This window comes from Primulina huaijiensis, chromosome 2 (genome assembly GCF_012295235.1).
Source record: "Primulina huaijiensis isolate GDHJ02 chromosome 2, ASM1229523v2, whole genome shotgun sequence".
NCBI classification, from domain to species: Eukaryota; Viridiplantae; Streptophyta; class Magnoliopsida; order Lamiales; family Gesneriaceae; genus Primulina; species Primulina huaijiensis.
In genome coordinates, this window is record NC_133307.1 from 22717772 (window position 1) to 22743570 (window position 25799).

Sequence of the window (25799 nt, forward strand, 5' to 3'; positions counted from 1 at the left end):
GTCTTTTAGCTTATTTCATTACTTCATTTGAATGGTTATTGAGGGAAATGCAAAGAACTTCTCAGGTGGATAACGCTTGTTCATTTGTGGTGCTATTTTGGTTTTCTAGTTTTATTTTTATATTGTGATTTCTATCACTGTTTTTCAAACTTCTGGTAATTCTCCTTGTCGGTTTTGTTTGCCTTATCGCAATATCCTACCGTCAGTCTTTTTTATTACACAATGACTACGATATGTTGTCACATGAAAATTTATGTAAAATTCGTATTTCAGTAAGTTTAGAGCCATCCCTCGAATCTTTATGCTTTCTTAACTTTGGTTTTGGCAAACTTCTTTGAAAATGACAACGGTGTACTGAAAACAAGGAACTGGAGTTTTCGTATGTATTTAACAGCTAACATCCACTATCGCAAGATTTACATATTCACTGTTCATTTACATATTCTATTACCGATGTAACTGCAAACAATTATCTACACATACCTAATGTATTTAATCCAGGGGATGCCTTGATGTATTGTAAAAAATATATATATAGAACTACATTATCAGAAAAATGACAGATCCATCTTCCCGAGTCTATATGTTCTGTTTTGTGAGCCGAAAATTGTCTAACAGTTGATTTCTGGTCGCCAAGACTTCAGAGAACAGCTTGTTTGCTTGTTTCTCTATGTCCTGCACCAGATTTTCCACCACTTCCAATCTCGTCTTTAACTTCTTGATTCCCTCATCCCAGCGTTTACCCGATATCGCCTCAGGGACCCTCTCCAGCATATCATTCAACTCTTCGACCTCTTTTGCAACACACTTCAATCCTATCATCTGACTGAATCTCAAGTCCAGACCTTTGATCGAGGAGTCTTCGAACCCCCCCGAAATTCTTCTTAGTTCCTCGTATGGTTTAGCATCACTGCACAAACCAGAGAGTATTACACCAAGTGCCCAGTATCCGATCATTTTTGTCACGGTCAAAGCTTCAAGAACCACATATTCCTTCTCCGAGAATGGCTTCTCCTCTGTCACAAATAAGCCCGTTACCTCTTTCAACTCCAATCCCAAATTTCTTGAAGGGATTCTCTTGAATTTTTGTGCCGCAGAATGTGTTGGATTTTTGAACTGATTCAGGGCATGGAAAACCGAAATCTTGGCTTCATTGACGTATGCAACAGAGGAGGTAATGCAATTTATCAAGTGTAGGAAGTTTAAGGTGAAGTTGAGGTAATTCTCGATGGCTCTGCCACCCCATGTACTCATGGGGTAGTCTATTTCCACCACCAGCTTAGCTAAAGCCTTACTGGTAACATGTATCAGCTCAAAACAATGGGATAGCCCGGCCAACGACAGATGATTCAATCCAGATTCGTTTAGAAACGAGGTTTGGCTCACGAAATTCGATATTTTGGATCGAAAATTGCGTAATGACGCCGACAGGGCCTTCGAATTCAGGTGGTGATCTTCCAGCTTGGAAGGAAATTTGAGGGATTGGCAAAGTTTTTGAAGTATAAGTACCATGGCAAATAAAACTCTTTAAATTGTTTTTTGTGGTTTTAGTTGATTGATTGATGTTTATATATGGTGGAGGCACATTATTTTAAAAAAACAAGTGGGCATGAAACAACCAGTCAAGTTTGTGACTTGTGAGTTGCTTTGGATAAACATTTGCTTAAATTAAATTTGAACAAAACCAGCAACACATAAGCCTGTGGTTTTCTGTATGGTTTAAGATCTTTGTATTCATTAATCTATACTATTATATTAAATGTGAGGACATGATAATAACTACCTAGAGAGGACACCAACTTTTTTTCCAATTTTATCTTTATATAATATTAATATTACACTTTTATTTTTTTTAATTTCAACACACACTTTTATTTTTATTTATTTTTATTTCAACAATTCAAATATCAATTTAGTCCCTCCATAATTTATCAAATTTCACTTTAGTCCATCGATAATAATAATAAAGATTGTACACACACGCATCGCGTGTGCATAGTAACTAGTTATTTATTATGTTCCTTGCACATATGTAAAGGGTCGCCCAAATTTAAAGAAAAAAAGTAAATAATTTGATTGTCAAATATTCTTATCCGTGCCAGTTCGTGTTAATTGTTTATTCGCAACACGCGTTTGATAAGCATCAGGTACTGCTTCTTTTCCACCCATTAAAGTCCGAAGGCTGAAAGGTCAGTCAATAAATTATCTCACACAAAAATTAATTTTTTCGGTATCTTAATTTATTAATTAATAACGTAAGATTTTGAAACTTGGCTAACACTTTTTGATAATATATATATAAAGATTACATGCAGATCAGATATGGTTAGATATGTGCAACGCCTTTATATTCTAGATGATGAATTAGAAGATATTGATTAAATTAAAATCTTGATGATCTTGATAACAAATTAGGAGATTTGGTTAAATTGGAATAAGATATGTTTCTGTTATCATGTACCCGATGAAGATAATTGAGGACTGATACGCGAAAGATAATGGAGATTTTGATGGAATTGAATAGATTCTATCATCTGGGAAAATAATAGATTTACTTGCTAGTTGCATTATTATATATAAATAAAAGTAGAGTACGTCTCTTGTGAGACGGTCTCACGAATCTTTATCTGTGAGACGAGTCAACCCTACCGATATTCACAATAAAAAGTAATACTCTTAACATAAAAAGTAATATTTTTTCATGAATGACTTAATTAAGAGATTCGACCAACGAAATTGATCCGTAAGACCGTCTCACAAGAGTTTTTGTGATAAAAGAAATGAAACGGGCCAGTATCTCCACAATATTAGGTTTACAAAATATAGAGCAAAGAGATTGTTTTGGTTTCGCAAAATCTTGATCAATAATTTAAGTAGGTTTAATTTAATTAAAATAGAAACTAGAGATTAAATCGGTTGAGTTCAAGTTATCGTAATGTCATAACGATTGGTCTAATAGCTTATGTTTTGTCACATTATAATTATCGATATTAATATTACTTATATGTGATTTTCATATTTTATGTTGGAGGAATTCAAATCTCGGCTCAAACTTAAAAGTTGAATATATACACACACAATATTTTAACATATGTATGCAAAATGACTCGAATGTTTTAGAGACAAGAAGCCAACAATCAGATGCATACCTGCAACAAAGATGAAGACTGGACCTCAATCGAAAATAAGTGATGACTTGGAAAGTTGATAGTGATGTTAATTATTTATTTTATTTAGAGCTTTATATTGTAATTTGGTTCTATTATTTATTTGTTTAATTGTAATGTCATTCAACTAATTATCTTTAAAAAATGATCTTCTTGTTAAGGTGCGTGAGAGATTGAGCTGAAGAATCTTTTTTTTTTATTTTTTATATATATATATATATACAACCAAATGCAGAAACCAAAAGCGTGGAACTAATAACAAGTGCTAATACTAAAAGCGTGGAATTGAGTCCAACTACTAACACACCCTTGCGGTTCGTGGAGATCTCGAACACAAAGCTTGGAGAGTAAGGACCAATTTTGCTATCTGCCTAACCCTTTAGTGCCCGCAAGTTTCTGGGTTGTTGAAACGTGGAATGTATTAATGATACAATCTCTAACCCTTTCCCGAGTCGAATGGCAATCGTTCTTAATATGTTTAGTGCGTTCATGATACATGAAATTGGCTGTAATGTGGATCGCCGCCTGGTTATCACATAAGAGATTTGTTGGACCAAACAAAGTAACTCTCATGTCAGATAACAATTCAGAAATCCAAATTTTTTCACAAGTAGTTGTGGTCATAGCTCGATAATCTGCTTCAACAGAAGATTGAGAAACATTGCTATGTTTCTTTGTTCCCCAAGAGCTCAAAATACTATCCTAATTTGATACAGAAACATGTCAGGGATCTAAGGGTCATATGACAAGCTCTATAGTCAGAGTTACAATAAGCTAAAAGACATGCAGAACTATTGGTTGGCAATAAAATCTCTAAACTATGATTGTTTTTGAAATATCTGACCACTCTGACTCTACATCTATATGAGATTGTTTAGGATCATTCATAAACTAATTCAATGTCGGAAAAACATAGCACATGTCGGGTCTTGCAACTTTAAGATAAACTAATCTCTCAGCCGATCTTTGATATGAATATAGATCAAAGAGCAAAGGGTCAAGTGTACCATCAGGATTGGTAGAATGAGAAAGCATATCCAGGGCATAACTAGTCAACTTCGTATGTTGTTCCATGGACATGTCATAAGGCCTAGCACCAGCCACTCCCACCTCTCCAATTAGTTCCAAGGCATACTTATGCTGTGATGAATAAATCATTCTTTAGAGCGGGCGAGATGATCGCAATTCTTAAAAAATATTTTAGAACACCAAGATCTCTATTTTGTAGGTGAGAATTTAAGAAATTCTTGAAATTGATGTCAAGATCACGACACTAGAAAATTTGTGTTTCCACTGTCGGGAAACCTGTTTTAATCTGTCAATGACTTTCGTAGCTTACAAACTTCTTTAATTGACATTAAAACATGGCTAAGTCACTAAGAATTGAAACAAATATGTTCTTTACAAATTTGAAAGATGAAAATGAATCCTGAAAATTGAAATAAACTCGAAATAATTACGAACAAAATGATGAAAATTTGAAAGCTTTGTTATATATCTGAGTTGATGTCCATATTTTTACGATCTTGTAGGTGTTTGAGTGACCTAGTTCATGGACCATTTTTCCTCCGACTGCCTAAATTCACCCGATTAAATTATTTTGCATAATCCTTTTTTTTTTTTTTTGTGAGCTTTACTTTCATTTTCTCTGTGACAAAAAATAAAAATAAAAAAATTTCAGGCCAACAATTATATTTTATATTAATTTTTTTTTTAAAAATATTTAGTAAGTTGTGAATCACCGATGAATTTTAATATATTTAATTAATCATAATATATTAATATGTTTAAAAGTAACTCTGAAATAATTATTTAAACTAGAATAAGAAACCAAATTGGAATGAAACTTTACTAACTTTAAAGTTATATATAATTTTACTATTGAATTTAAATATATAAATCGATAAAATTAGTTCTATTCTTGTGAAAAAAATATAAATAATTTGTCCAAAAATATATATATAAATAATAAAAGAAGAACCTTCAAAAAATAAAATAAATAATAAATAAATAAAGTAGCCACACCACACAAAAAATCACCAAAATCTTCTTCTTCGCCACCAATCAATCAGTATTCAGTACCTCCTAAACCCTAGTCCGTGAATTCAACCATGGTGTGCATCAGGAAGGCGACAGTGGATGATCTACTGGCTATGCAGGCCTGTAATTTGTTCTGCCTGCCGGAAAACTACCAGATGAAGTACTACTTCTATCACATCCTGTCATGGCCGCAGCTACTGTACGTGGCGGAGGATTACAACGGGAAGATTGTGGGATACGTTTTGGCGAAAATGGAGGAGGAATCCTCCGAATGCCACGGTCACATCACTTCGCTCGCGGTGCTGAGGACGCACCGCAAACTGGGCCTCGCCACCAAGCTCATGACTGCTGCCCAAAACGCCATGGAACAGGTTTTTGGACGAATTTTCATTAGGTTTTCTATTTGTTTAGCTGTGCTGGGTGATTTGGCGGATTAAATTTTGAGTTAGTGTAATTGGATTAAGGATGCCGATTTGAAGTTGATGAAAAATATGAAGCTTTAATGAAATTATTTCTAATTTGGATATTACGTCTCCCAGTTTCAATCTCAGACTAATTTCTCTTCTCTGCATATTATGGTTTGCTAATGTTATATGTTTAAGGATGGATCTAGCAGGAGAGGCGCGAAATGTTTGCACTCCTAAGATTACAATTCACCCCATCCCCAGCTTTTCCCAACCACTAATTCAAATCCATGAAAATTGATTTCTCACTTCTCTGAATTTTGTTCTCAAGTAATTGTCTTTCAGTATTCTTAAAATTATTTTGCTTTTGAGATAAATTGTACCTGTAACTAAGCATTCCCAAATGAACACTACCTGTGCCTGTTGTGAATTCGTATAAGCTATGATAATATTTTTATCCTTTTCCTAGTCCTAGCATCCTCACTTTTTTTAATACCAACATGTTCTTAATTTTTCCGTGGCTATTGGTTTGTATGAGCCTACGGAAAGCAAAATCATATTCTCATGCCAAGTTTATTTTACCTACACGCCATTTGAATCTAGGATATAGTGTGAGAAAATATATAGTAAAAAATAACTTTATGCACTGCTTTCTTGTTTAGATTTAAATTTTTTGCAAATGCACCATATTGTTTCGAAAATCAGTTAATTTTCTTAGTGTAACACACAATTGAGATTAAAATAGGTCTCTAAGTTTTACAGTCATTATGTGGCATCATTCGTCCTTCAGATTTGAAGTTGGAATGTTACGGCAGAATGAATAAGTTGCTCGTTCTGGGCCTTTTTGGTCTTGGTTCGTGATTGTGTTATAATATGTACACTGAGGTGGGTCAATTTGCTTATTAGTTGTTGCGTTACTCTATTCTGTGTATTATTTCACATGAGTGCCATTGGCAGATAGAAATTGAATTACGTCCACTTCAACAGATAATTAAACCTTGCGTTTGTTTCTTGAACAGGTTTATGGGGCGGAATATGTATCTCTGCACGTAAGGAAAAGCAATAGGGCTGCATTCAATTTGTACACTGAGACTTTGGAATACAAGATTCATGATGTAGAGGCTAAATATTATGCCGATGGAGAGGATGCCTATGATATGAGGAAGCAATTGAAGGGTAAGAAGCAGCAGCCCCACCACCACCACCATGGTGGCGGTTGTTGTTCTGCAGACATGAAAGCAGAGGAAAAGCATGAGTTAGCAGCAGCCAAAACCGAGTGATGAGATTAATGCAAGGGTCAGAATTTCGTCAGTTTCCATGCTTGATGTATGAAAAAAGCTCTGAACTTTCTTAGCAATGTCCTGGAAGCTTGGATAATTGTTATAAACTTATTTATGTGTTGCGCATTTATACATCCTTGGGTCTTATTGATCCTGGCTTCAATAATTTTATACAGAGACTGCTAATTTGTTTCATAATGTTCACCTCGAAGAAACATGACAGCTCTTAGTGGATACCAACGCATGTGCTTCAATATTTTCTCCATACTTCTTGTGCAGGGAAAGTAAAAAATATTCGTGTATAATCCATTATGTGATTTTTATATCAGAAAACCTAATCAATTACACGTGGATTACGTATCTCTGGTGAGTGAATTGGTTATTTATATATATAGAAAGTCATATGATCTCATATTTTATCTTTAAATTTTTTAGATATGAATATGCTCTATTCATATCACATTTTTGTTCTGTGTCCATAGGCATATTTCATGTATCATATTGCCTAGTGATAAACGCTTAGCTCTTTTCTGATTCACTGGAAGCCATCCAAGCAGTGATGACATCCTCTGAATATTTGGGACCTGAGTGGTCGTTGATCCGGCAAATTCAAAACTTGCTTTCAAAAAAATATCTTAAATAATCATTCAACTCATCAAGTATATAACTACACTATTATTACATGTTTAGATGATCATCTGCAAATGAAAGTAAGCTAGTGACATTGAATTGAAATGGATAGAAGTTAAGGTGAGACATAAATATCCGAGATGAAAATAATATATATGATTTTACTTCTATTAACAATGTCCACGCAGATTGCAGGTTTTGAAAGAACCTCAACATGATATTGAAAATGATAACCAACTGTCCAAAATACAACCCAAATCAGCAACAACATATGAACACAAATTTTACCACTTGTGCCTAAATTAGAGATAGCATTGTAACACCTCCAATATTTATAACTGTTTTTATAAAATAGTTGAGAAAGTAGAAAAAAATATAGAATTAGAGATAGCAGATATATGAATCCGTAAATTTGGATTTGGAGCAATGCTTTTAAAATTTGTTAAATTTATTATAAAATTTGTTTTTTAAAAAATAATTATTGTAATTACAGAAATTCAAAATTGATAAACTACAATTTCCATTTATATATATAAAAAAGAAGCCACCTTTGGTCAAAGGAAGCTCCAAAATCCAAAAAGTCAGTCAATTATTTTCTTCTCTCCTTCTCACCACCCTCAGCTCCTTCTCACTCCATTTTCTGCATATATTTGCAGAAATCGAACAGATTTGACCAACCCCTGAATTTGTAGAGACAAATCAAGCAACAAAAATAATTTAAAATGTGTGGGATTTTCGCATACCTGAATTTCAACGTGAGTAGAGAAAGAAGTTATATTTTACGATTGCTTTTCAATGGACTCCGCCGTTTGGAGTACAGAGGCTATGATTCCGCAGGAATTTCCATAGATTATGCTCATGAAGCTTCCACTGCACCTCTCGTGTTTCGCCAAGAAGGCAACATTGAGACCTTAGTCAAATCTGTCTACCAAGGTGATTCTTTTTCTCGTTTCCGTTTCCATTTTTGTTGGGTTTTAATCTGGATCATGGATTTTCGGCGATGTACTTTGGTTTTTGTTTAGGATGGAGTCATAGTGACGTTGGTTTTGGGTTTATTGATCTTCTATTCGTAATAATCATCGCAAGAATGTTTTTTTTCACATTTGAATAATTTTTAATGGAATTTATTGTGATTTTACGCATGTTTAAGTTTCATATTCAGGATTTAAGTCATTTTATACAATATCCCATCTTCTTTTCTCTTGTAATGGAGCTAAATTAACAGATTAGTATCTTGCGTGATCACATTTTTAACAGTGCTACATTTGTGGGTTTGTTGATAATGTTAAGATTAGGACTTGGACCTAACTCCATATCAAAGCTAGTTCCAATCGAGATTGTCCAACTTCATATATAAACTGCCAATAACTTAATGCGGACGAGATATCTAACAAATAAGAACACAAGATAAATTCCATCTTTTGTTTTAAGAAATGGCATGATTCACCAAAAATATGGGAGAAAAAAATACAAGCTCACCAATAAATCATTTCAAGTCTAATGCCCTGGTATATGTCCATAATTTGGCAGTTTTTGTTTATTGTGGGATGACTACTTAATTGTAGTGGCTATGGTTTTTTGTGCAAATGAAGTTTCTTATTCACTTACATTTTCTCCCACGTTCGAGTGATTATTATCAGTTCATATTCTCAGAGGTCGGTGCCCCAACTTTATTGTGGGATGACTACTTAGTTGCAGTGGCTATGGTTTGGTTTTTTGTGCAAGTGAAGTTTCTTATCAACTTACATTTTCTCCCACATTCGAGTGATTATTATCAGTTCATATTCTCAGAAGTTGGTGCCACAAATTTAAATTTGGAAGAATCATTCTCAACTCATGCTGGAATTGCGCACACACGCTGGGCTACACATGGGGAACCAGCTCCAAGAAATAGTCATCCTCAGACTTCTGATCCAGAGAATCAATTCTTGGTTGTTCACAATGGGGTTATAACCAATTATGAGGTTGGTTTGCCTCTTGCCTTTTTAACTCCTATCACATATCTTCTTTTACAGAAAACATATGATCTGGTTAGCATATATATATTTGTTGTTGGATTGACTATTTGCATTTACAGCCTTCGCCGTTGCTTCATTATTCTACAAAAGTTTGTTTTGTTTCTTATGACTTTTTCAGCATTATGTCTTGCTTGACCACATGAAAATCTGTGAAATACTCAACAAGCTGGAGTTCGATATTCGCGGCACACGCAAGCTTTGTATTTCTTAATAGCTTAAGCCTCAAGTTAAGATCTACTAGTTTGAACTCTTGTCTGGGTTGTGAAATGTTTCCAATTCTTGATGCAAAGAAGAATTGCAGGAGTGAGAATTCAGGAGAAACACAGTCGAGGTCTTGTTTTGAGATAAACTGGGAGATATTTCTGCAGTAGATATTATCATTCTTACTATGACAAAAGCTTTGAATATGGATAGGAAATTATTAATATGAATTCCAGCATCATATAAGCCTGTGTCTGAAATGGAATACACCTATTGGCGTATATTTTACATGACCAGAAAGTAAAAGTTACTAACTAGGAATACCTAGTTGAACTAATATTTGAAGCCTTAAAGCTCAAGTTAGTAACTCCTAGTTGAACTAGTATTTGAAACCTTATAACTCATTTTACTTATTTTGATTAGATTATATTTTTATCTGCTGCATGGCATCCTGGAATATCTAGTTTAATGGGTTTTCAGATTTGATCTCATCAATGCGTCTGAATGGGAAAATGTACAACTATGTGTTTCATGTGGAATAATATGTTGCTTCATGCTTTCTGTTAAGATTAGGACTTGAGGCTAACTCTACCTCAAAAACTAGTTTCAGGGTGATGATTGTCCAAGTTAATATACACAACTCCAAATGACTTATTCCAACCGATGTGTGATATTTAACACACCCCTTCACGCCCAGAAATGAAAAACCGAGCGTGAAGTTTACAAGACATTATCGGGTGACGCATAGAGCAGTCCAACACATAATAGTAGACCTGAGCTCTGATATCATGTTAAGATTGAGATTTGGGCTAACTTCACCCTTGAACTTTTGGAGTGAAGTTAGGCCAAATTCTTAATCTTAATATGTTATCAGAGCTCAAACTCAACGTTACGTGTTGGACTGGTGGGCCACCGCCCACCCATTAATGTCTTATAAACTTTACGCTCTAGTTGTTCATTCCTGACCTTGGGAGGGTGTCTTAGATGTCTCATATCGGCTGGATTAAGTAATTGAGAGTTTTATATATAAATTTGGACAATCTTTCCTCTTGAGCTAGGTTTTGAGGTGGAGTTAGACTTAAGACCTAATCTTTAACACTTTCCTGCTAACATTGCTGGAAGATATCAAGTGGATAATATGGTGCTATGTGAATAACCGTTGCTACTGAACTTGTTTTCAGCATCTCCATTGTTGTGGTAATTTGATTTACTTGGTCTTATGGCTTAGAAAATGAATCTTTTCTCATATACATCAAGATGACATTTTTTTTTATATATCCTTTGTTTTACCGTATTTCTACATAGACTTAAGATATCATTGTTCTAAAGCTTGTGTGCATATTCATTTGCATTTCGATAATCTATCCCCGATTTTTCTATTTCTTGTCCATTCTAATATTGTGGTTTTTAGGTATTAAAAGAGACACTGGTTCGGCATGGTTTTACCTTTGAATCTGAAACAGATACGGAAGTAATTCCAAAGCTTGCAAAGTTCATCTTTGATAATGCAAACGAAGAAGGTATTTTACCGCCATAATTGTGGGACAATAATTGCTAAAAGTCTAGTTCCTCTTGTTTAATGTCTCTTTTCTTCTCTCCATACATAGTTTAATCATAAATCAAGTATTACGTGCATAAAAGCTGCACTTTTTCATCAATTCATCACATTGAAAACAACAGCGATAAAATTAACCATATTAAAACATACAACAAATTTGGTGGTTTAATGCATTGGAATTCATTAATAAATAATCAAATTGTGCGTAAATGCCTTATCTACTGCACAAACAAATACACAAGCTTAATGAACCTGAAGTGCTGTAATGCTGCTTTTAAAAAGGAAAAAAATAACGTGGAGAGATAGAAATTGCAACTTTGGTGAGAAAAACAAATTCTGGCTAATCCTGAAACAGTAGGAAAGTTTCATAAAATGTGGCTAGCAATTCTACCTGTTTCCTTTGGGTCTATTGATATTTCACGTATCTTGGCTCATGTATGATAATCCTTTATCATCAGTGTGATTGTTTTTGGCATATGTTTCTCCTGTTTTTTTTGGTACTTTTTACTGGATTAAGCTGTGAAGCTTCCCATAAGAATTTAACAGGTCACTTGTTTCTCACTTTTTATGTTCTTTCTTATGCTTTTGTATGAGTATTTGTTATGACATGGTCACAAAGTTCCTATGACTCAACAGGTGACAAGAGTATGACGTTTAGTCAAGTCGTGCTTGAAGTAATGAGACATTTGGAAGGAGCATATGCCCTTATTTTCAAAAGCCAGCATTATCCCAATGAATTGATTGCATGTAAACGTGGCAGTCCATTGCTCCTGGGTGTAAAAGTAAGTACTATGTTACCACCTCTTGTTGATGCAAAACTTTAACATGCAAGTAAGTAGTATGTTGCCTCGTGTTGATGCATTAACATACAATGCAAACGTGGCAGTCCACGAAATTTATATGCATGATGAATGAAAAAATTATTGTAGCTTTTTATATCCACAGAGCTCTGTGCTTGACTGAAGCACAAGCCTGCTGTTTCTAAAAATTCCCATAAACTTTGGCTAAGTCTGTTCTGAAAATGATATTGTCGTTATGTCAGGAGTTAACAGAGCAAACCAGCAATGGTGCATCTTTTAATGATGTGAAATATCTTTCGAGCAACGGGCAACCAAAAGAATTCTTTTTTTCGAGTGATGCAAGTGCTCTAGTGGAGCATACAAAAAAGGTCTTGGTGATTGAGGACAATGAAGTTGTTCATCTCAAGGTACTTTTAACTGTTACTAAATTGTATTCTATAATCATGCTTGTCACAATTGTTCCCTTAACCATTAAATTGACTTCAAACATTTAAGAAGTACCACATGCTCGTTATGTTCTGAATTTTGGACCTGAGAAAATATCATTTCCCAAGTCTCCTGATTAAGTTTCTGTTCCATCCTTCCCTTTTCTCGTCATTTTTTCTGTTCTTCAGCAAATGCATGAAACTGAATATTGTACTATTTATTTTCCAGAGCGTGCAAGCACTTCTGCAGTATTATTGGTGTAAAAATGTGACTATTTGTTGCAGATCCTTGCAAAAATCTTGAGCTTTGGAGGTGACCAAATGATCAGATATTCTGTTCTATCTGATGCATGCCTAACTATTGCTACTTAAGGGCTTGTCTAAAACTGACTTAAATTAACATGATCAGTTTTTGGAAATCAATTATCTTTGTTGTGCTATGAAATACCAACAAAATTAAATAAGTTCTCTTTCTTAAGAGTCTTGAATTTCTGTATTTCAGACTTGCCCGCCCTTCAATTTGAATCAAATGAGAAAAGCATTGACCCTATCCTATCGTAACTTGAAAATTGGTTATATTACTTTTACATGAAGACATTCTCTCTGTCCAAGGTCCTAAAATGGTACCAAATGTAGTTAAACAGGGATGGAATGGAACCAAATGATGTAAATGTTTGGGGACATTTCTTTAGTTTGTATTTATTAGTTCTTTTGACTTTGAGTGTTAATTTTACATAAGTTTAGGGGTGTATATTCTGACTTTTGTACTTGATCTTTGGTAAAGTGGAACTGCTTTACTTGAGAAACCATCATTTGTACAATTACTGGAGGGTTTTGGCGTGTGTTGCACATGTTGCTGTTCTATGTTTGTTCTCCTATTGTTTGCATTGACACAATTTCTTAGTCTTCCTTTCTACCATTCAAAGTGCATTTTTTTATTTTTTAAATTCAGTGGAAGTCAATTGACCAATGGAGTCCGAAACAAAGGTAAATTTTTTAAACCAACCCCTTGTGCTGATTGAAGGTGTCATTTTATAATATATTTTGTGCATTCAGGAACTTTATGAATCAAGGATGTGTTTGGTTAGTGACATGATTATATGTAATTAGATTTGCTTCAACTTCATTTTACGTTATGAGTTGCGCACCAGGGTGGGTGATTGATATTCCCAATGGCTGGGATTGCACCTGGAATTTTGATTAATCAGGAAACCATGTTGCCAAAAATGGTTGGTTGCTTATCCCAATGGCTGAGATTTATTGAGCATTGCAACCAACTATCCACTGGCAGTGATTTAAACTTGTGAAGAAGGGGAAGTAGTTCAATTATTTTTAGAAGAAACGGATAAGGTGAGAATTGAGTCGAGGATAATGTTTGAAGAAGGCTTTGCTATGATCATATTTGACAAGCTAAATACTTTCTTTACAGGATATATGTTCTCAGAAGTTTTGGTAGTGAATCTCGATGTTGTTTATCAAGCTTTGTCCTATTCATCAACCCTCAGAGACATAAAGGAATGACTTACCTTAATATGTTGAACATCTTCAATTGTGAATTTCATATTTGGTCATTGTATCTTTATCACACAAAATACAAGTCACCTACATTGACTTGCTTAAATCCATCTCTGCAAAGTGCAAATTCTACTTTACAATTTTATAGTTTCAAGTTTCATTGAAGATTATTCTGAGTTATTATCCAAAACATTGGAAGTCATTACCGGTTTGTTCACATGCAAATGTTATGTCTTTTGGTCCAATTTCTGCCTGCTGAAATTTGTAATATCTTGATTTTTATCGTTTGAAGGGTGTTATATGACGTGAATGATACCAACNAGGTTGAACAAATAAATAAAGGGGAGTACGAGCATTATATGCAGAAAGAAATTCATGAGCAACCAGAATCTCTTACAACATCAATGCGAGGAAGGCTTTTACGTGGAGGATCCTGTAAAGCCAAGAGTGTCCTTTTGGGAGGATTAAAGGATCACCTCAAAACCATAAGAAGAAGCAGAAGGATTGTTTTCATTGGTTGTGGTACAAGTTATAATGCAGCTTTAGCTTCAAGGCCCATTTTAGAAGAACTTTCTGGTTAGTCATGCGTCTAAATTTAATATGTAGAATGTAATTATATTTTAAATATCAAAATTTAATGTACTACATCGTTATTAAAGCAAGACTATTTTATAACATTTTAAAAAATCAAGTCTCTAACATAACATAAATTTACAGCTTCATACAGTGCTATGTCAATTGTCAAAGAGACCAAAATGTGGTCGCATCTAGAGAACCTAAAGTACTATATTATAGAGGGGCGTTTTAAGAAACAAAATGCTGAACCAAAGAGACCAGAAGTGCTTACTCTGGGTCGCTCTCTTTCTTACATATGGAGTATAGATTTCTAATGCAAATGGTGAGAATCCATTCCTAAAATAATTACGTTACTGGCACTGCAGGTATTCCCGTGACAATGGAGATTGCTAGTGATCTTTTGGATAGACAGGGCCCCATTTACAGAGAAGATACAACCATTTTTGTTAGTCAATCGGGTGAAACTGCTGATACTTTACTAGCATTAGAATATGCTCTTGAGAATGGTGCATTGTGTGTTGGCATCACAAATACTGTTGGTAGTGCAATAGCCAGGAATACCCACTGTGGTGTTCATTTAAATGCTGGCTGTGAGATTGGTGTAGCCAGCACCAAGGTAAACTAACTGCATATAAACCCTTATTTGATTTACGTAATAGTACGAAAAGAAGACCTAGTTCTAAGTTGTTCGGTAGCAATGACGTTGAGTATCTCAATCCTTGGACTTAAGATTGAGTCAGCATCCTTTTATGAAGTTAGCTAATTATTTGTTTCATCAAACAGGCATACACAAGCCAAATCGTAGTCATGGTTATGTTGGCTCTTGCAATTGGAGGTGACACATTATCTAGTCAAGCAAGAAGGGAAGCTATAATAGATGGTCTATTTGAGTTGCCAAGTACGTATGTGTGAACTTTGGTTGTTTCCCCACACATTTTTTGATGACTTTTGTGCGTTCTATGTTTTTAATAAACTGTAGGTAAAGTAAAAGAGGTGCTGAAGCTAGATGAGGAGATGAAAGAACTTGCAAAGTTACTTATTGCCGAACAATCTCTTCTTGTTTTTGGAAGAGGATATAATTACTCTACAGCTCTGGAAGGAGCCTTGAAGGTAAAAGAAGTGTCACTCATGCACAGTGAAGGTATGCTTGCTGGTGAAATGAAACATGGTCCATTAGCTCTAGTCGATGAGACTCTTCCTGTTGTTGTTATTGCCACCCACGATACTTGTTTCAGGTTAGTCTCTTGTATTAAAGAAACACAATTGCTTTCATTAAGAGAATTTCCTTAAAATTTTCTTCTCATGAACAGCAAACAGCAGTCGGTCATTCAGCAACTTCATGCTCGCAAGGGTCGACTAATAGTCATGTGTACTAAAGGAGATGCAGCATCTGTCTGTGTTGGTGGATCTTGCCGCGTGATTGAAGTTCCTCAGGTTGAAGATTGTCTACAGCCTGTAATCAACATAGTTCCATTGCAGGTAAATTGTCATTCAAACTTATCTGCCACCTTTTTTCTATTAGTGAGTGCAAATTTTAAAATTTCATGTCTCAGAACATAACTTCGTTCATCTTTCTAATAATTACAAGTTCTAGTTGGAGTTTCATTAATCTTATCGTTGGGAACAACAGTTACCTTTGTTGTCCTGTGGACACCATATGGTATAATGATCGAAATCTGGTGTTTAGACAGTTGCACAATTGAAAAAATTTGAGTTATGTGACTACCATTAGTTAAGCTTTTGGCATAATGACAATAAGTGTGAGATCCTACTTTTATATATCCCTTGGATGTCAACGTAAATCAGGAACTTGCGTTTTATATGAATGGAAATTTTAGCAACTCCCTTTGATCCCTGTTAGTTTTCTTGGCTGCAGCTCTTGGCGTATCATCTAACTGTTTTACGGGGATACAACGTTGATCAGCCACGAAATCTTGCAAAGAGTGTTACAACTCAGTGAGGAATACAAAGACTCGACCTGTGGTTGTATGTGCCTTCTAATCCTTGACAATAGCATAAAGCTCTTCTGCAATATTTTGCTATGTTGATTCGGGTTCATCCCATTATCCGCACACATTAATTTCTGGGAAATCGGTAGTTGGTACGTGATGTAACTAAGTGGCTTTGCATTAATCCCCATGTTCACTCCTTGTTATACCTTGTCATCGAGAAACTGTTAATGGAAGGCTGTCTATTTTGTCCATTTGGACGAGGCCTTGAGCCTCTTCAGATTTGTGCGGGAAGTGGGCTTGTAATGTGACACGAGTTTTTCTTTTTGGTTGAGCTAGTTTTGCACGACTGGTATATAAAGAGATTGTACTAAAGTATAATTGGTGAAATCCCATCATTTTTGGTGCTCACTGTTTAGGCATTGTGTATTATGTCTGTCCACTTTTATGTAATTCTGTATTTGTTCTACTTTCAACCTGTACAATAAGTACGCATTTGTTACATGTTTGAATGTATATTCCACCACAATATCTCAAAATATAATTATTTAAAAATATTTTCAAAAGGATTTACACAAACAAATTAATGAATTTGTATTATGAATTTAAAATTCCAACTTCAAATTCATCGGTTACAAAAATCTGAATTGAAATTGAACCAAATATTATTTGTATATATTTTTAGTTAAACTATAAATTATATAAATTAAATTATTTATAGTCAGATCAAACTAGATCTATTAGGTTTAATTTAATTATTGAGCTACATCAGATAAAGTTTAGTTATAATTTTTGTGCTGTCAAACAAAATAATTTAAATTTAAATTAGAAATGAAACTTAAAATGGTTCAAAGTCGATTTAAATTCAAACGTTAAATTCATATCACATTAGCAATCACTATCGATTTAATTCATTTGCATCCAAATATATACACTCGTATTAGTAAAAATTTGCTAAAAAAGGAAAAAGAATGGGCGACATATACATATTGCATACTTACAAGAAGAATATAACCTATATATCCTTCCATTTTCAAACACATTACCCAACTTGTGTAACCACAGGTCTCGATGTCTCTAACCTAAGAACAATGATCTTCACCAACTTCTCGAGCAACAATCCCATAATTCGGGCACGAAACTTGAGAGTCTACGACATCAAAGATTGGCAAACTTGATATAAGGGCGGTAGGTGATCATTTTCTACAGGTTATGTTAATTTGGTTGCCGAAAGCAGAAATAAAAATCAGACAGGTTAAAAACTGCCCAGTTGATTCAGTAAACGCCTGGCCAAAATTGTACAGCATGTTCTCATCCATTTATCGTTTGGATTCCAATCCAATGTGCATAAGCCACCCACCTAATGTATGAGTTTCAGGAAGTAGAATCAAGGCAACAATGGATACAAGCAAAAAGGTGTTTTAGTAATAAAGCACAAAAATCTTACATCAGGGATCCCAAAAAGGTATTGCCTGTCCGAATAGCAAAACACATTGTCCCTAGTATGAACTTATGTTCATGGAACAACGGTTCTAAAATACGTTGTTCTATAACTCCAGCAAGTATTTGGTACCTACACAATAAAGAAAACTAGTCAGTGAAGCATGGCAGAAGAAATGCTGCATACTTTCAAAAGTTAAAATTTGGTGATAAGTCGTATAGACTATACCTAAGGTTACTTGAAACTGCCATAAAGACTCCATATGCAACACTTGTTTGTAGAATGGGTAAATCGTTCGTTTCACCATCAAAAGATGCAACAATTGCTATTCGTGCAGCGATTAACAGAACTGTTAAACCAGTGCCAATCTACATAAAAGATCACATAATGGCTTCATAAAAATCGTCTGTCCACAATGAACACAGTTTGAAATAAGAATACAAAACATTGTCTGTCACCTTATAATAGAAAGTACAAATAAAAACACAAAAGCAAGTTACCCGATTCCAAGTAAAAGAAAATGAAAGTTGAGAAGTAAACAATAACATTTATGGTGGGTAAAGTAAGACGCGTATTGCAATCTCAATCGTCCATGTATGCAGAGAACTCAAAACTTTCTACGAGGCCGAGACGATCTCAATCGTCCATGTATGGAGAGAACTCAACTTTCTACGAGGCCGAGACGGGAAGGAGGTCAGCTCTATCACCAAATCCATACATAGGAAAATTGTGATGTTGTTAAAATAATTGATCCTCTTTTAATGAAGAAAAAGTGGCTGTAGCCTGTAAGATCCGACAAACTATTCTTAAAGGCGCTTCCTATAAGAAATAATGGCTCATTGGAACAAGTTTTATTCCAAAATGTATTTGCACAGAGAAGCCAAACTGAACAAAAATGTGTTTTTTCTCCTCAAAAAATCACTTTTAGGTTTAATGTGGACATTAAATTATGTCTTTTTAACTTTAAAAACGCTTTAAAAACTGTAAAAAAGAAGCCCAAAATGTAAACATACAGGTTTTGCTTCAATTTACTTGTAATTTTTAAAAATGTGCTTTTAAATTTTATATCTAAAAATGCTGCTGCTTCTATTTCAAAACTTTTTTAAAAAAAACATTCGTTGATAAAGTGGTCTTTTTGAGCTAAGTACTTCTGTATCCAAATTACCCACTAACCACTTTAACATCTAGAGAGAAAGACAGAGATAAAAGTTCATAATAGACAAAATACTCCACATGTGAGACAATGCAATCTACTAAGAGCGCTGAATTCCAGAAATTTTTTGCAATATTAAAATCAAATTTATTATTTCCTAAATGGAATATTGACTTACCAGAGATGCACCGGTCCCTACTACAAATAGTTTTCCTCCATTTCTCTGCAAGGCAGAATATATAACTCTAAGTTTCATGATTTCACTCAATCCTTAATACAGAACTGTGGCTTCAATCTATTGTTAAATAAATATCAACTAACCATTATAGCCCCTATCCTTTGTAAAAGTGAATAGGATATACCAGCAAAGGCAACCTGCAACAAGACTAAAAATCATTCAGTAGCGATACACAAGTTTGTGAAAAATGAGCTTGCACAGTTTGAATGTCACCTGAAATGCATTATCAGGGCACGCATAAAAGAACTTATTGAGACATCCAGCATTTACAGACAGAGGTGGTTGGAGAGAAACAGTAGGGGCTGGTAGCCAAACAAGCATGAAATCTGCGATGATGGCCATTGCCTGAGACATTGAATAAAAAAAATATGATGAAGGAACAAAAGTAAAGTTTCAAAAGTTCGATCAGTTTTATCTTTCAAAATATGGTAGGAAATTGCTTAATTATTTAATTATTGAAGATTTAGATTGAAGGGATTAATCATACCAAGAGAGGATTAAGGAATGATATCAATGAAAATGAGTTGTCAAACTTTTAAATCCTTTGAAGTGGGGTGGCCGAAAATTCTATTAAAATGGGGTGAGAATATTGCTTAAATCTTGTATTTTAAATCTTTAAAATTTTATCTACCCATTAAGTATTTTAGTGAATTAAATAATTAATTTAGAGTAGGCGAAGGACAAGCTGGGGCAAGATGACATACTCATAAGAAATTAAGAATTGCGTGAGTTAAGAAATGGATTTTGATGCATATCTATAACTATCTCGGTAAGTTCAAGGACATATAAGTGATGTATCACATTAATCCTTTTCCGGTATAGCTAAAGATACAACAATCTGATATTAGACATACCAGGTCAGCAAATACAAAATCTAGCTCCCTTGTGAAATTTTTTTGACGCCCTGCCAGCTCTGCAGCAGTCTGACACGTAGATGGTACATAGTGAGCAATAATCACGTCTGATTAACAAACAAGACATTGAGAGATCATATATACCAAAAATGAATAAAGTAAGGCGACAAGCAATCAATCAGTCACTTCTATAGAGACCATCATCAATTTTTAAGGCCGTTCTATCATGGGTGGCTTCTCATGCACTACAAAGTTCCCAACTGGTGTCGCAAAGCAATATTCCAATTTCCAAAATGCACTTCCTTCCACAATAAACCCGAGTTTGAATGGACCAAAAAGTCAGCAAAGAAAAGCCATTTAATGCCTCTATATACCAACAACCTGATCAATTAGGAAAATGGAAATGAGCTGTAAAACTACGATTCTAAAGAGTCTGACCAGGAATTGTGTTGAGGACTCGATTCAATTAATGCATTTTGAAGGCCACAAACTTTTGAGAAGAATTCCATATGAAATCTGAATTTTTTCCCTCATTTGAGGGCTACTTCCCCCCTTAGGTCGAGCCTCTCTAGCCTATAGAGATCCAGATTTTCAGCAATGTCATCCCAGGTTCCAAAACTATGGGGAAAAGTATTAATCTTGAATGATTTAGGTAAAAGGACAAACCTTGGCGAAGACTCCAACACCACACTCGATGGCGACTTTAGTCAAGAAAAGATCATCAGCAAGCAACCTTTCCTTAAACCCTCCAAATCGAAGCAACCAGCCAAGAACCGGGGAGTTCTCGAGGTCAAAATACCGATGAACTACCATCGCCGGAATCTTTCCCGACTCAATGGCAACAGCCAAATCATCGGGGATATTACTCAACGATCTACCCACCTCAGCCAAGGCCCCGAGCGCCTCTCCCCTGTTTAGCTTCTTCTCCACAGTTCCATCACTGTTATCTCCTCCACCAACATCGCTTCCATCAGCACTGGAGATGTCGGAGGAAGGACGAGAGAGGATTTTTGGCGATGAATTGGAGGAGAGAGTAGTTCTCCGCAAATGGGTATTCAAGAATACGTAGGTGACGGATGATGGGAAGTAGTGGTTGCACAGACATGGCGATACAATGAATTGAGACGCAAGGTGCGAAGAAACTGCGGTAATCATGCCGGCAGCGGTTGAACGTGTGCGTAAGTGCTTAAACTAAAGAGTTGCGGCGGCTCAAATGCTTGCAGACGGTATAATAATTCGACGAAAACCGAGGCCGCGGATGCGAAAAAATATCAACGTGGGTGTTTTTGGCAACGAGATATCTAGCAAAGTTTTTAAGATATCTTCCTTTTGTTGTTTTCCGACAATAATCGATTTGACATGGTATGGAAGGCACATTCCAATTCGAAACATGGATAAAAATCTCTTTAAAAAATTATAAAATCAGCCATTATAATGACGTGTGACGTTTTAAGTGGCTCAAATTATTTACAAAAGTTTTTATTTTTTTTATCCAATTATATTTATTATCATCAAGACAGATTATTATCGTTTGAAAAGCGTATTTGATCATTATCATATTTGTATGAAGGAAGATTAAAAAAAGGGAGATATTTTAAAACCTTAAAAGATAATATCATATGTGAAAGTTATTATTATTTTGAGGTTAATTATTGTATTTTCTAAGGAAAAAAAATTTGGATATTAAAAACATTTCAAACATGGTATATGGAGTTAGAAACTACTGTATAAAAATAACTAAAACCATATCGTTGTTGATAATAGAATTGTTACCCGTTCTCGTTTGGCAAACGAAAATAAAAAGGATTTCTCGCGTATAATTCCACCGAATTAAATTCAACTACAACATTTTATGGACTAAATGCAATAAAATATAACGCAATTAGATATCAATATAAAAGAAAAGTTCGCCAATCAAAACCATATAAAAAATACATATTTTTTTAGAGTAAATCAACAATTTAATTAAACACCGTCCAAGTCAAGTTTAACAGATTTGCTTATATACAGAGGATTGTATTCCTTATGCACGACAGATACACCCTGAAGTAATCCATGCGAAGCCAAAATATGGAATACCTCATTAGCCGTGCGTCTACAATGTTGGACACAATGGCTTCATCATCCGCATACTGAAGTGAATGAGATATCGATCTTGAAAAATTGCTAGCGTTGGTCTCGAGGATGACAGGATGCCAATGGTTTTGAGATGTCATCATCATTCCTCCCCTTGCTGCCAGTAGTTCAGCGACATAAGCTGAGAAAACTCCATCTAAGCACAAAGGCCAAGTAATTAACACTATTCCTTGTTCATTTCTGGCTACTACACCAATACCCACCGGCTGAATTCCCCGTGACACCACCACATCAACATTAATCTTTACAATCCCTGATGATCGTGAACACCAAGAAGTATGTATAGATGGAAGCGAGGTCTTTGGAGAGACCATTGGTTGACATGCCAGAAATTGTTCCCACGGAGAACTTGCTCGAACAACATCCTTAGGTGGCAACGCTTTACCCTGATGTACAAGTTGATTTCTATCAAGCCAAATGCTCCAAGATACCATTGCAACACTGCCTAAATCATCTCTAGTCCCATTCAATGTTATCCAGCTCCAAAGATCCATGAAAGATCGACCCTTAAAACGAGCAAGTATCAGCCACATTGCCGATTCCAACCATACATATTTTGCTCCAGAAAAGTTCCACAGAGCATGAAAACTATGCTCCGGGAAGTAATGGCAGCGCGGACAAGAGGTGTCAATGGAAATGCTTCTTGCTGCCAGATGAAGATTAGAAGGTAATACCGCATGGATGGCCTTCCAGATAAAGATTTTGATTTTGCTTTGAATGTTCAAGTGCCAAAATTTTCGGAAGAATTGTGCACTATTCCTTGATAAACCGTCACTACTTCCAACTCCATCTGCCATCGCAAGATGATATCCGGATCTAACCGAGTAAATTTCATTAGAGTTATAGTGCCAAATGATTTTATCACTTCCAGACAGAGCGTAAATGGGAAACGTCAAAATTCATCATGGTCTATTGGCCAAAAAAACTGTTCAATTAAGGACCAATTCCAGTGCCCAGATTCTGTTCGTAAATCGCCTACTGTCAAATTCTCAAGATGTGAATCCGGAATTGTGATGGGCTTAAAAGTGAGGTCGCGTTGACCAAGGATCCGTAAATGCTCGGACAGATATTCCAGAACCAATCTTCCATGGCAGTCCCTCCCTTTTTAAGCAAATTTATACCACAAAGCAGACTTCTCGATTCGTACGATGGATTAAATGCATCCATCCTCCACCAGAATTTCGTAACCATCATTTGAAGAGAACGGCATAAACCAGGGGGAATCTTGAAAACGAACATAATATAATTAGAGGTGGCTTGAGCAACAGCCTAATTGAGATCTCTCGTCCAGCTACAGAAAACATATTGCCTCGCCAAGATTGTAAATTTCGAAGTACTCTTTGCTCGACTCCATCAAAGACCCGGTTTCTAATTCTACCTACAAAAGCCGGGAGACCTAGATATAGTTCATGAGATTCATTTTGAGGCATTCCCAGAATGTGAAATACTTGAATTTTCTGAATCGATGTCAAGTTGGAGCCAAGATTTCGATTTGTCAGTGGATATATAGAGCACCATGAAATAAATCAACTCCAACAATATGCACACAAGTGTTTTCCCCAACTTGAGATGTATTATTTTCAGTGAGCCATCTAAAAAGAACTGATGGAGAATTAATATATAATAATAAGTAGTAGGAACTTAGAAGATTGCTAACCTATTCAGATTGCCAACAGGATCAGAGTAATAACATTCCTGCATTAAGCATACTGTATCAAGAAATGAAAGCTGCTCCCCAGAAACCACCCAAAGCACCAGTTCTCAGGCGTCACTTCAGCCACCACTGCCGGCTGCCGCACATATTCAGATAACCTTTTTGCCCATTTATATTCATATAGTGTTGCTTATAATATACTCTTGAAGCAAAAGTCCAACACCAGATAAGTATTCATTTTTGCATCATGAAACTCATTTCATTAACAAAAGTCCCATAAATTTGAGACCGGACAGTTTCTAACACCAATGCTCTCGATTCTCAATAAAGACGGAAACACCAACAGCAGTAGTTAGTTACATATACTGTTTACAGACAAAATTCCATTCTCACAAGCTGGTTCCAACTTCCAATTAAAAAGACAATCTTCGTCCGAAAAATTCACAGGCACTTGTGGTACTCAAGATCCAAGAAGAACTTGAATTCATGCAAATTGCATCTAACAATGGGAGGGAGAATGGAGAGAAAACAGATGAATCCAGACACAAAAACCAGGTTTGAAGAATGCATTAATAGTTTACATCGACTCATTTACCACCTACGAAACAGAGAGACAGCATTCTCAAACATCCACCCACAGTTCCTACCGCCACATAACTCGTTTGTACACAAATACACTTAGAAAATTCATAAAAATTTGATGATTAGAAATATTAAAGTAATCTCAACTTGAACACATTCACAAAAACATATATAATCCGGGATAAAGAAGAGGCATAAAATAATTGGGACGAAAATTATTTTTTCGATTGCCACTTTCCACTACTTGTCCGCCATGATGTAATTTCAAGAAACACATAAGTCTATCTAGCTAGCACAAAAGTAACAAGACGAAAAATCAAATATTCTATAGTAATATTGGCCATCAGAATAAATAAACTAAAATCTTATTGTACCCTTCAACAAGATTCAGAAAATTTCACAAAAAAGGTAATTAGGAATCCAAACAATCTCTTCATCCCCCCGAATTCCCCACTCAAGCTCAACATCTTGGCTTCCGGAATACATTCCACAAACAATTCAAAAGACAACACGGAATTGTGGTGCCTCGGCGCCGCTTGCCGGCAGAATCTCCCAACGGCAAGGTTCGAGCTCGTCAGATACGGAGCAAAACCCCGCCAGAGTCACCTTGTCAGCGGTAGCAGCGACAGAACCAACTCGAACACCGATATTTCAGCGGGAAGCTGGTCGGGTTTCCGAACCTCTATGGCTCCGTTCCTGCCGGGGACCTCTGGCACCGTTTTGGGGTCGGATATAGGGGCCGGAGTTGGTTCCTCCCGCTTGCTTCCGTTACCGTTACCTTTTCCGGTGAACCACGATAGAATTCCCATTGGGATAGGGCATTGTTACAATTTACAAAGAAGACGCGAAGTCTGGTCGGAACCAAACAAGGGTTCAGCTGAATCTTGGCTCCAAAGAAAAACTGCTCGGTATATGTGAACCATCCGAACCGGTCACCAAATAGGCTTTTTTTTACTCAATAAAATTTTGATCCGAATCGGTCAAATCCGGTCCAATTCTATTTTATAGAATCAAATTACAACTTGAGACATCCATATAAGAGTTTCTCTTATTTACTAATAGGAGTAATCCGAAAAATAAATTGCTTACTTTCATAGAAAAATTATATTTCATGACATTTACTTTTGATTTTCCAACATCAATAAATTGAATTAAGGTAAATTGGAATTTTTTTCCAT

At 35.5% G+C, this 25799-nt stretch overlaps 3 protein-coding genes across 4 annotated transcripts; 2 read left to right on the top strand and 1 right to left on the bottom strand.

Annotated features, from left to right (window-relative positions):
• Positions 1-5188: 5188 nt before the first annotated feature.
• LOC140970611 (N-terminal acetyltransferase A complex catalytic subunit NAA10-like) lies at positions 5189-7040 on the top strand. The gene is made up of 2 exons (XM_073432419.1): positions 5189-5578; positions 6631-7040. Exons 1-2 carry the CDS (start codon positions 5279-5281, stop codon positions 6889-6891), a joined length of 561 nt encoding a protein of 186 aa, XP_073288520.1. The 5' UTR covers positions 5189-5278; the 3' UTR covers positions 6892-7040.
• A 1045-nt stretch (positions 7041-8085) lies between these two features.
• Positions 8086-17048, top strand: LOC140957569 (glutamine--fructose-6-phosphate aminotransferase [isomerizing] 1-like). The gene is made up of 11 exons (XM_073414885.1): positions 8086-8454; positions 9313-9485; positions 11152-11260; positions 11935-12080; positions 12341-12589; positions 14362-14614; positions 14980-15230; positions 15398-15512; positions 15594-15849; positions 15925-16093; positions 16491-17048. The coding sequence occupies exons 1-11, from the start codon at positions 8244-8246 to the stop codon at positions 16572-16574; spliced, it is 2016 nt and encodes a 671-aa protein (XP_073270986.1). The 5' UTR covers positions 8086-8243; the 3' UTR covers positions 16575-17048.
• Positions 17049-17417: 369 nt separating this feature from the next.
• Positions 17418-25536, bottom strand: LOC140970612 (protein RETICULATA-RELATED 4, chloroplastic-like). 2 transcript variants are annotated; one of them, XM_073432420.1, is made up of 8 exons: positions 20916-21619; positions 20250-20318; positions 19609-19740; positions 19479-19532; positions 19336-19380; positions 18233-18372; positions 18011-18136; positions 17418-17923 (listed from the first exon to the last, which is right to left on the bottom strand). In XM_073432420.1, exons 1-8 carry the CDS (start codon positions 21402-21404, stop codon positions 17875-17877), a joined length of 1104 nt encoding a protein of 367 aa, XP_073288521.1. In that variant the 5' UTR covers positions 21405-21619; the 3' UTR covers positions 17418-17874. The 2 variants fall into 2 exon arrangements, with proteins under 2 accessions (XP_073288521.1, XP_073288522.1); XM_073432421.1 differs by lacking the exons at positions 17418-17923; positions 18011-18136; positions 18233-18372; ... (2 more) ...; positions 19609-19740; positions 20916-21619 and adding exons at positions 22329-23763; positions 24043-25536 and having other exon boundaries at positions 20249-20318.
• Between the last annotated feature and the right edge of the window lie 263 nt (positions 25537-25799).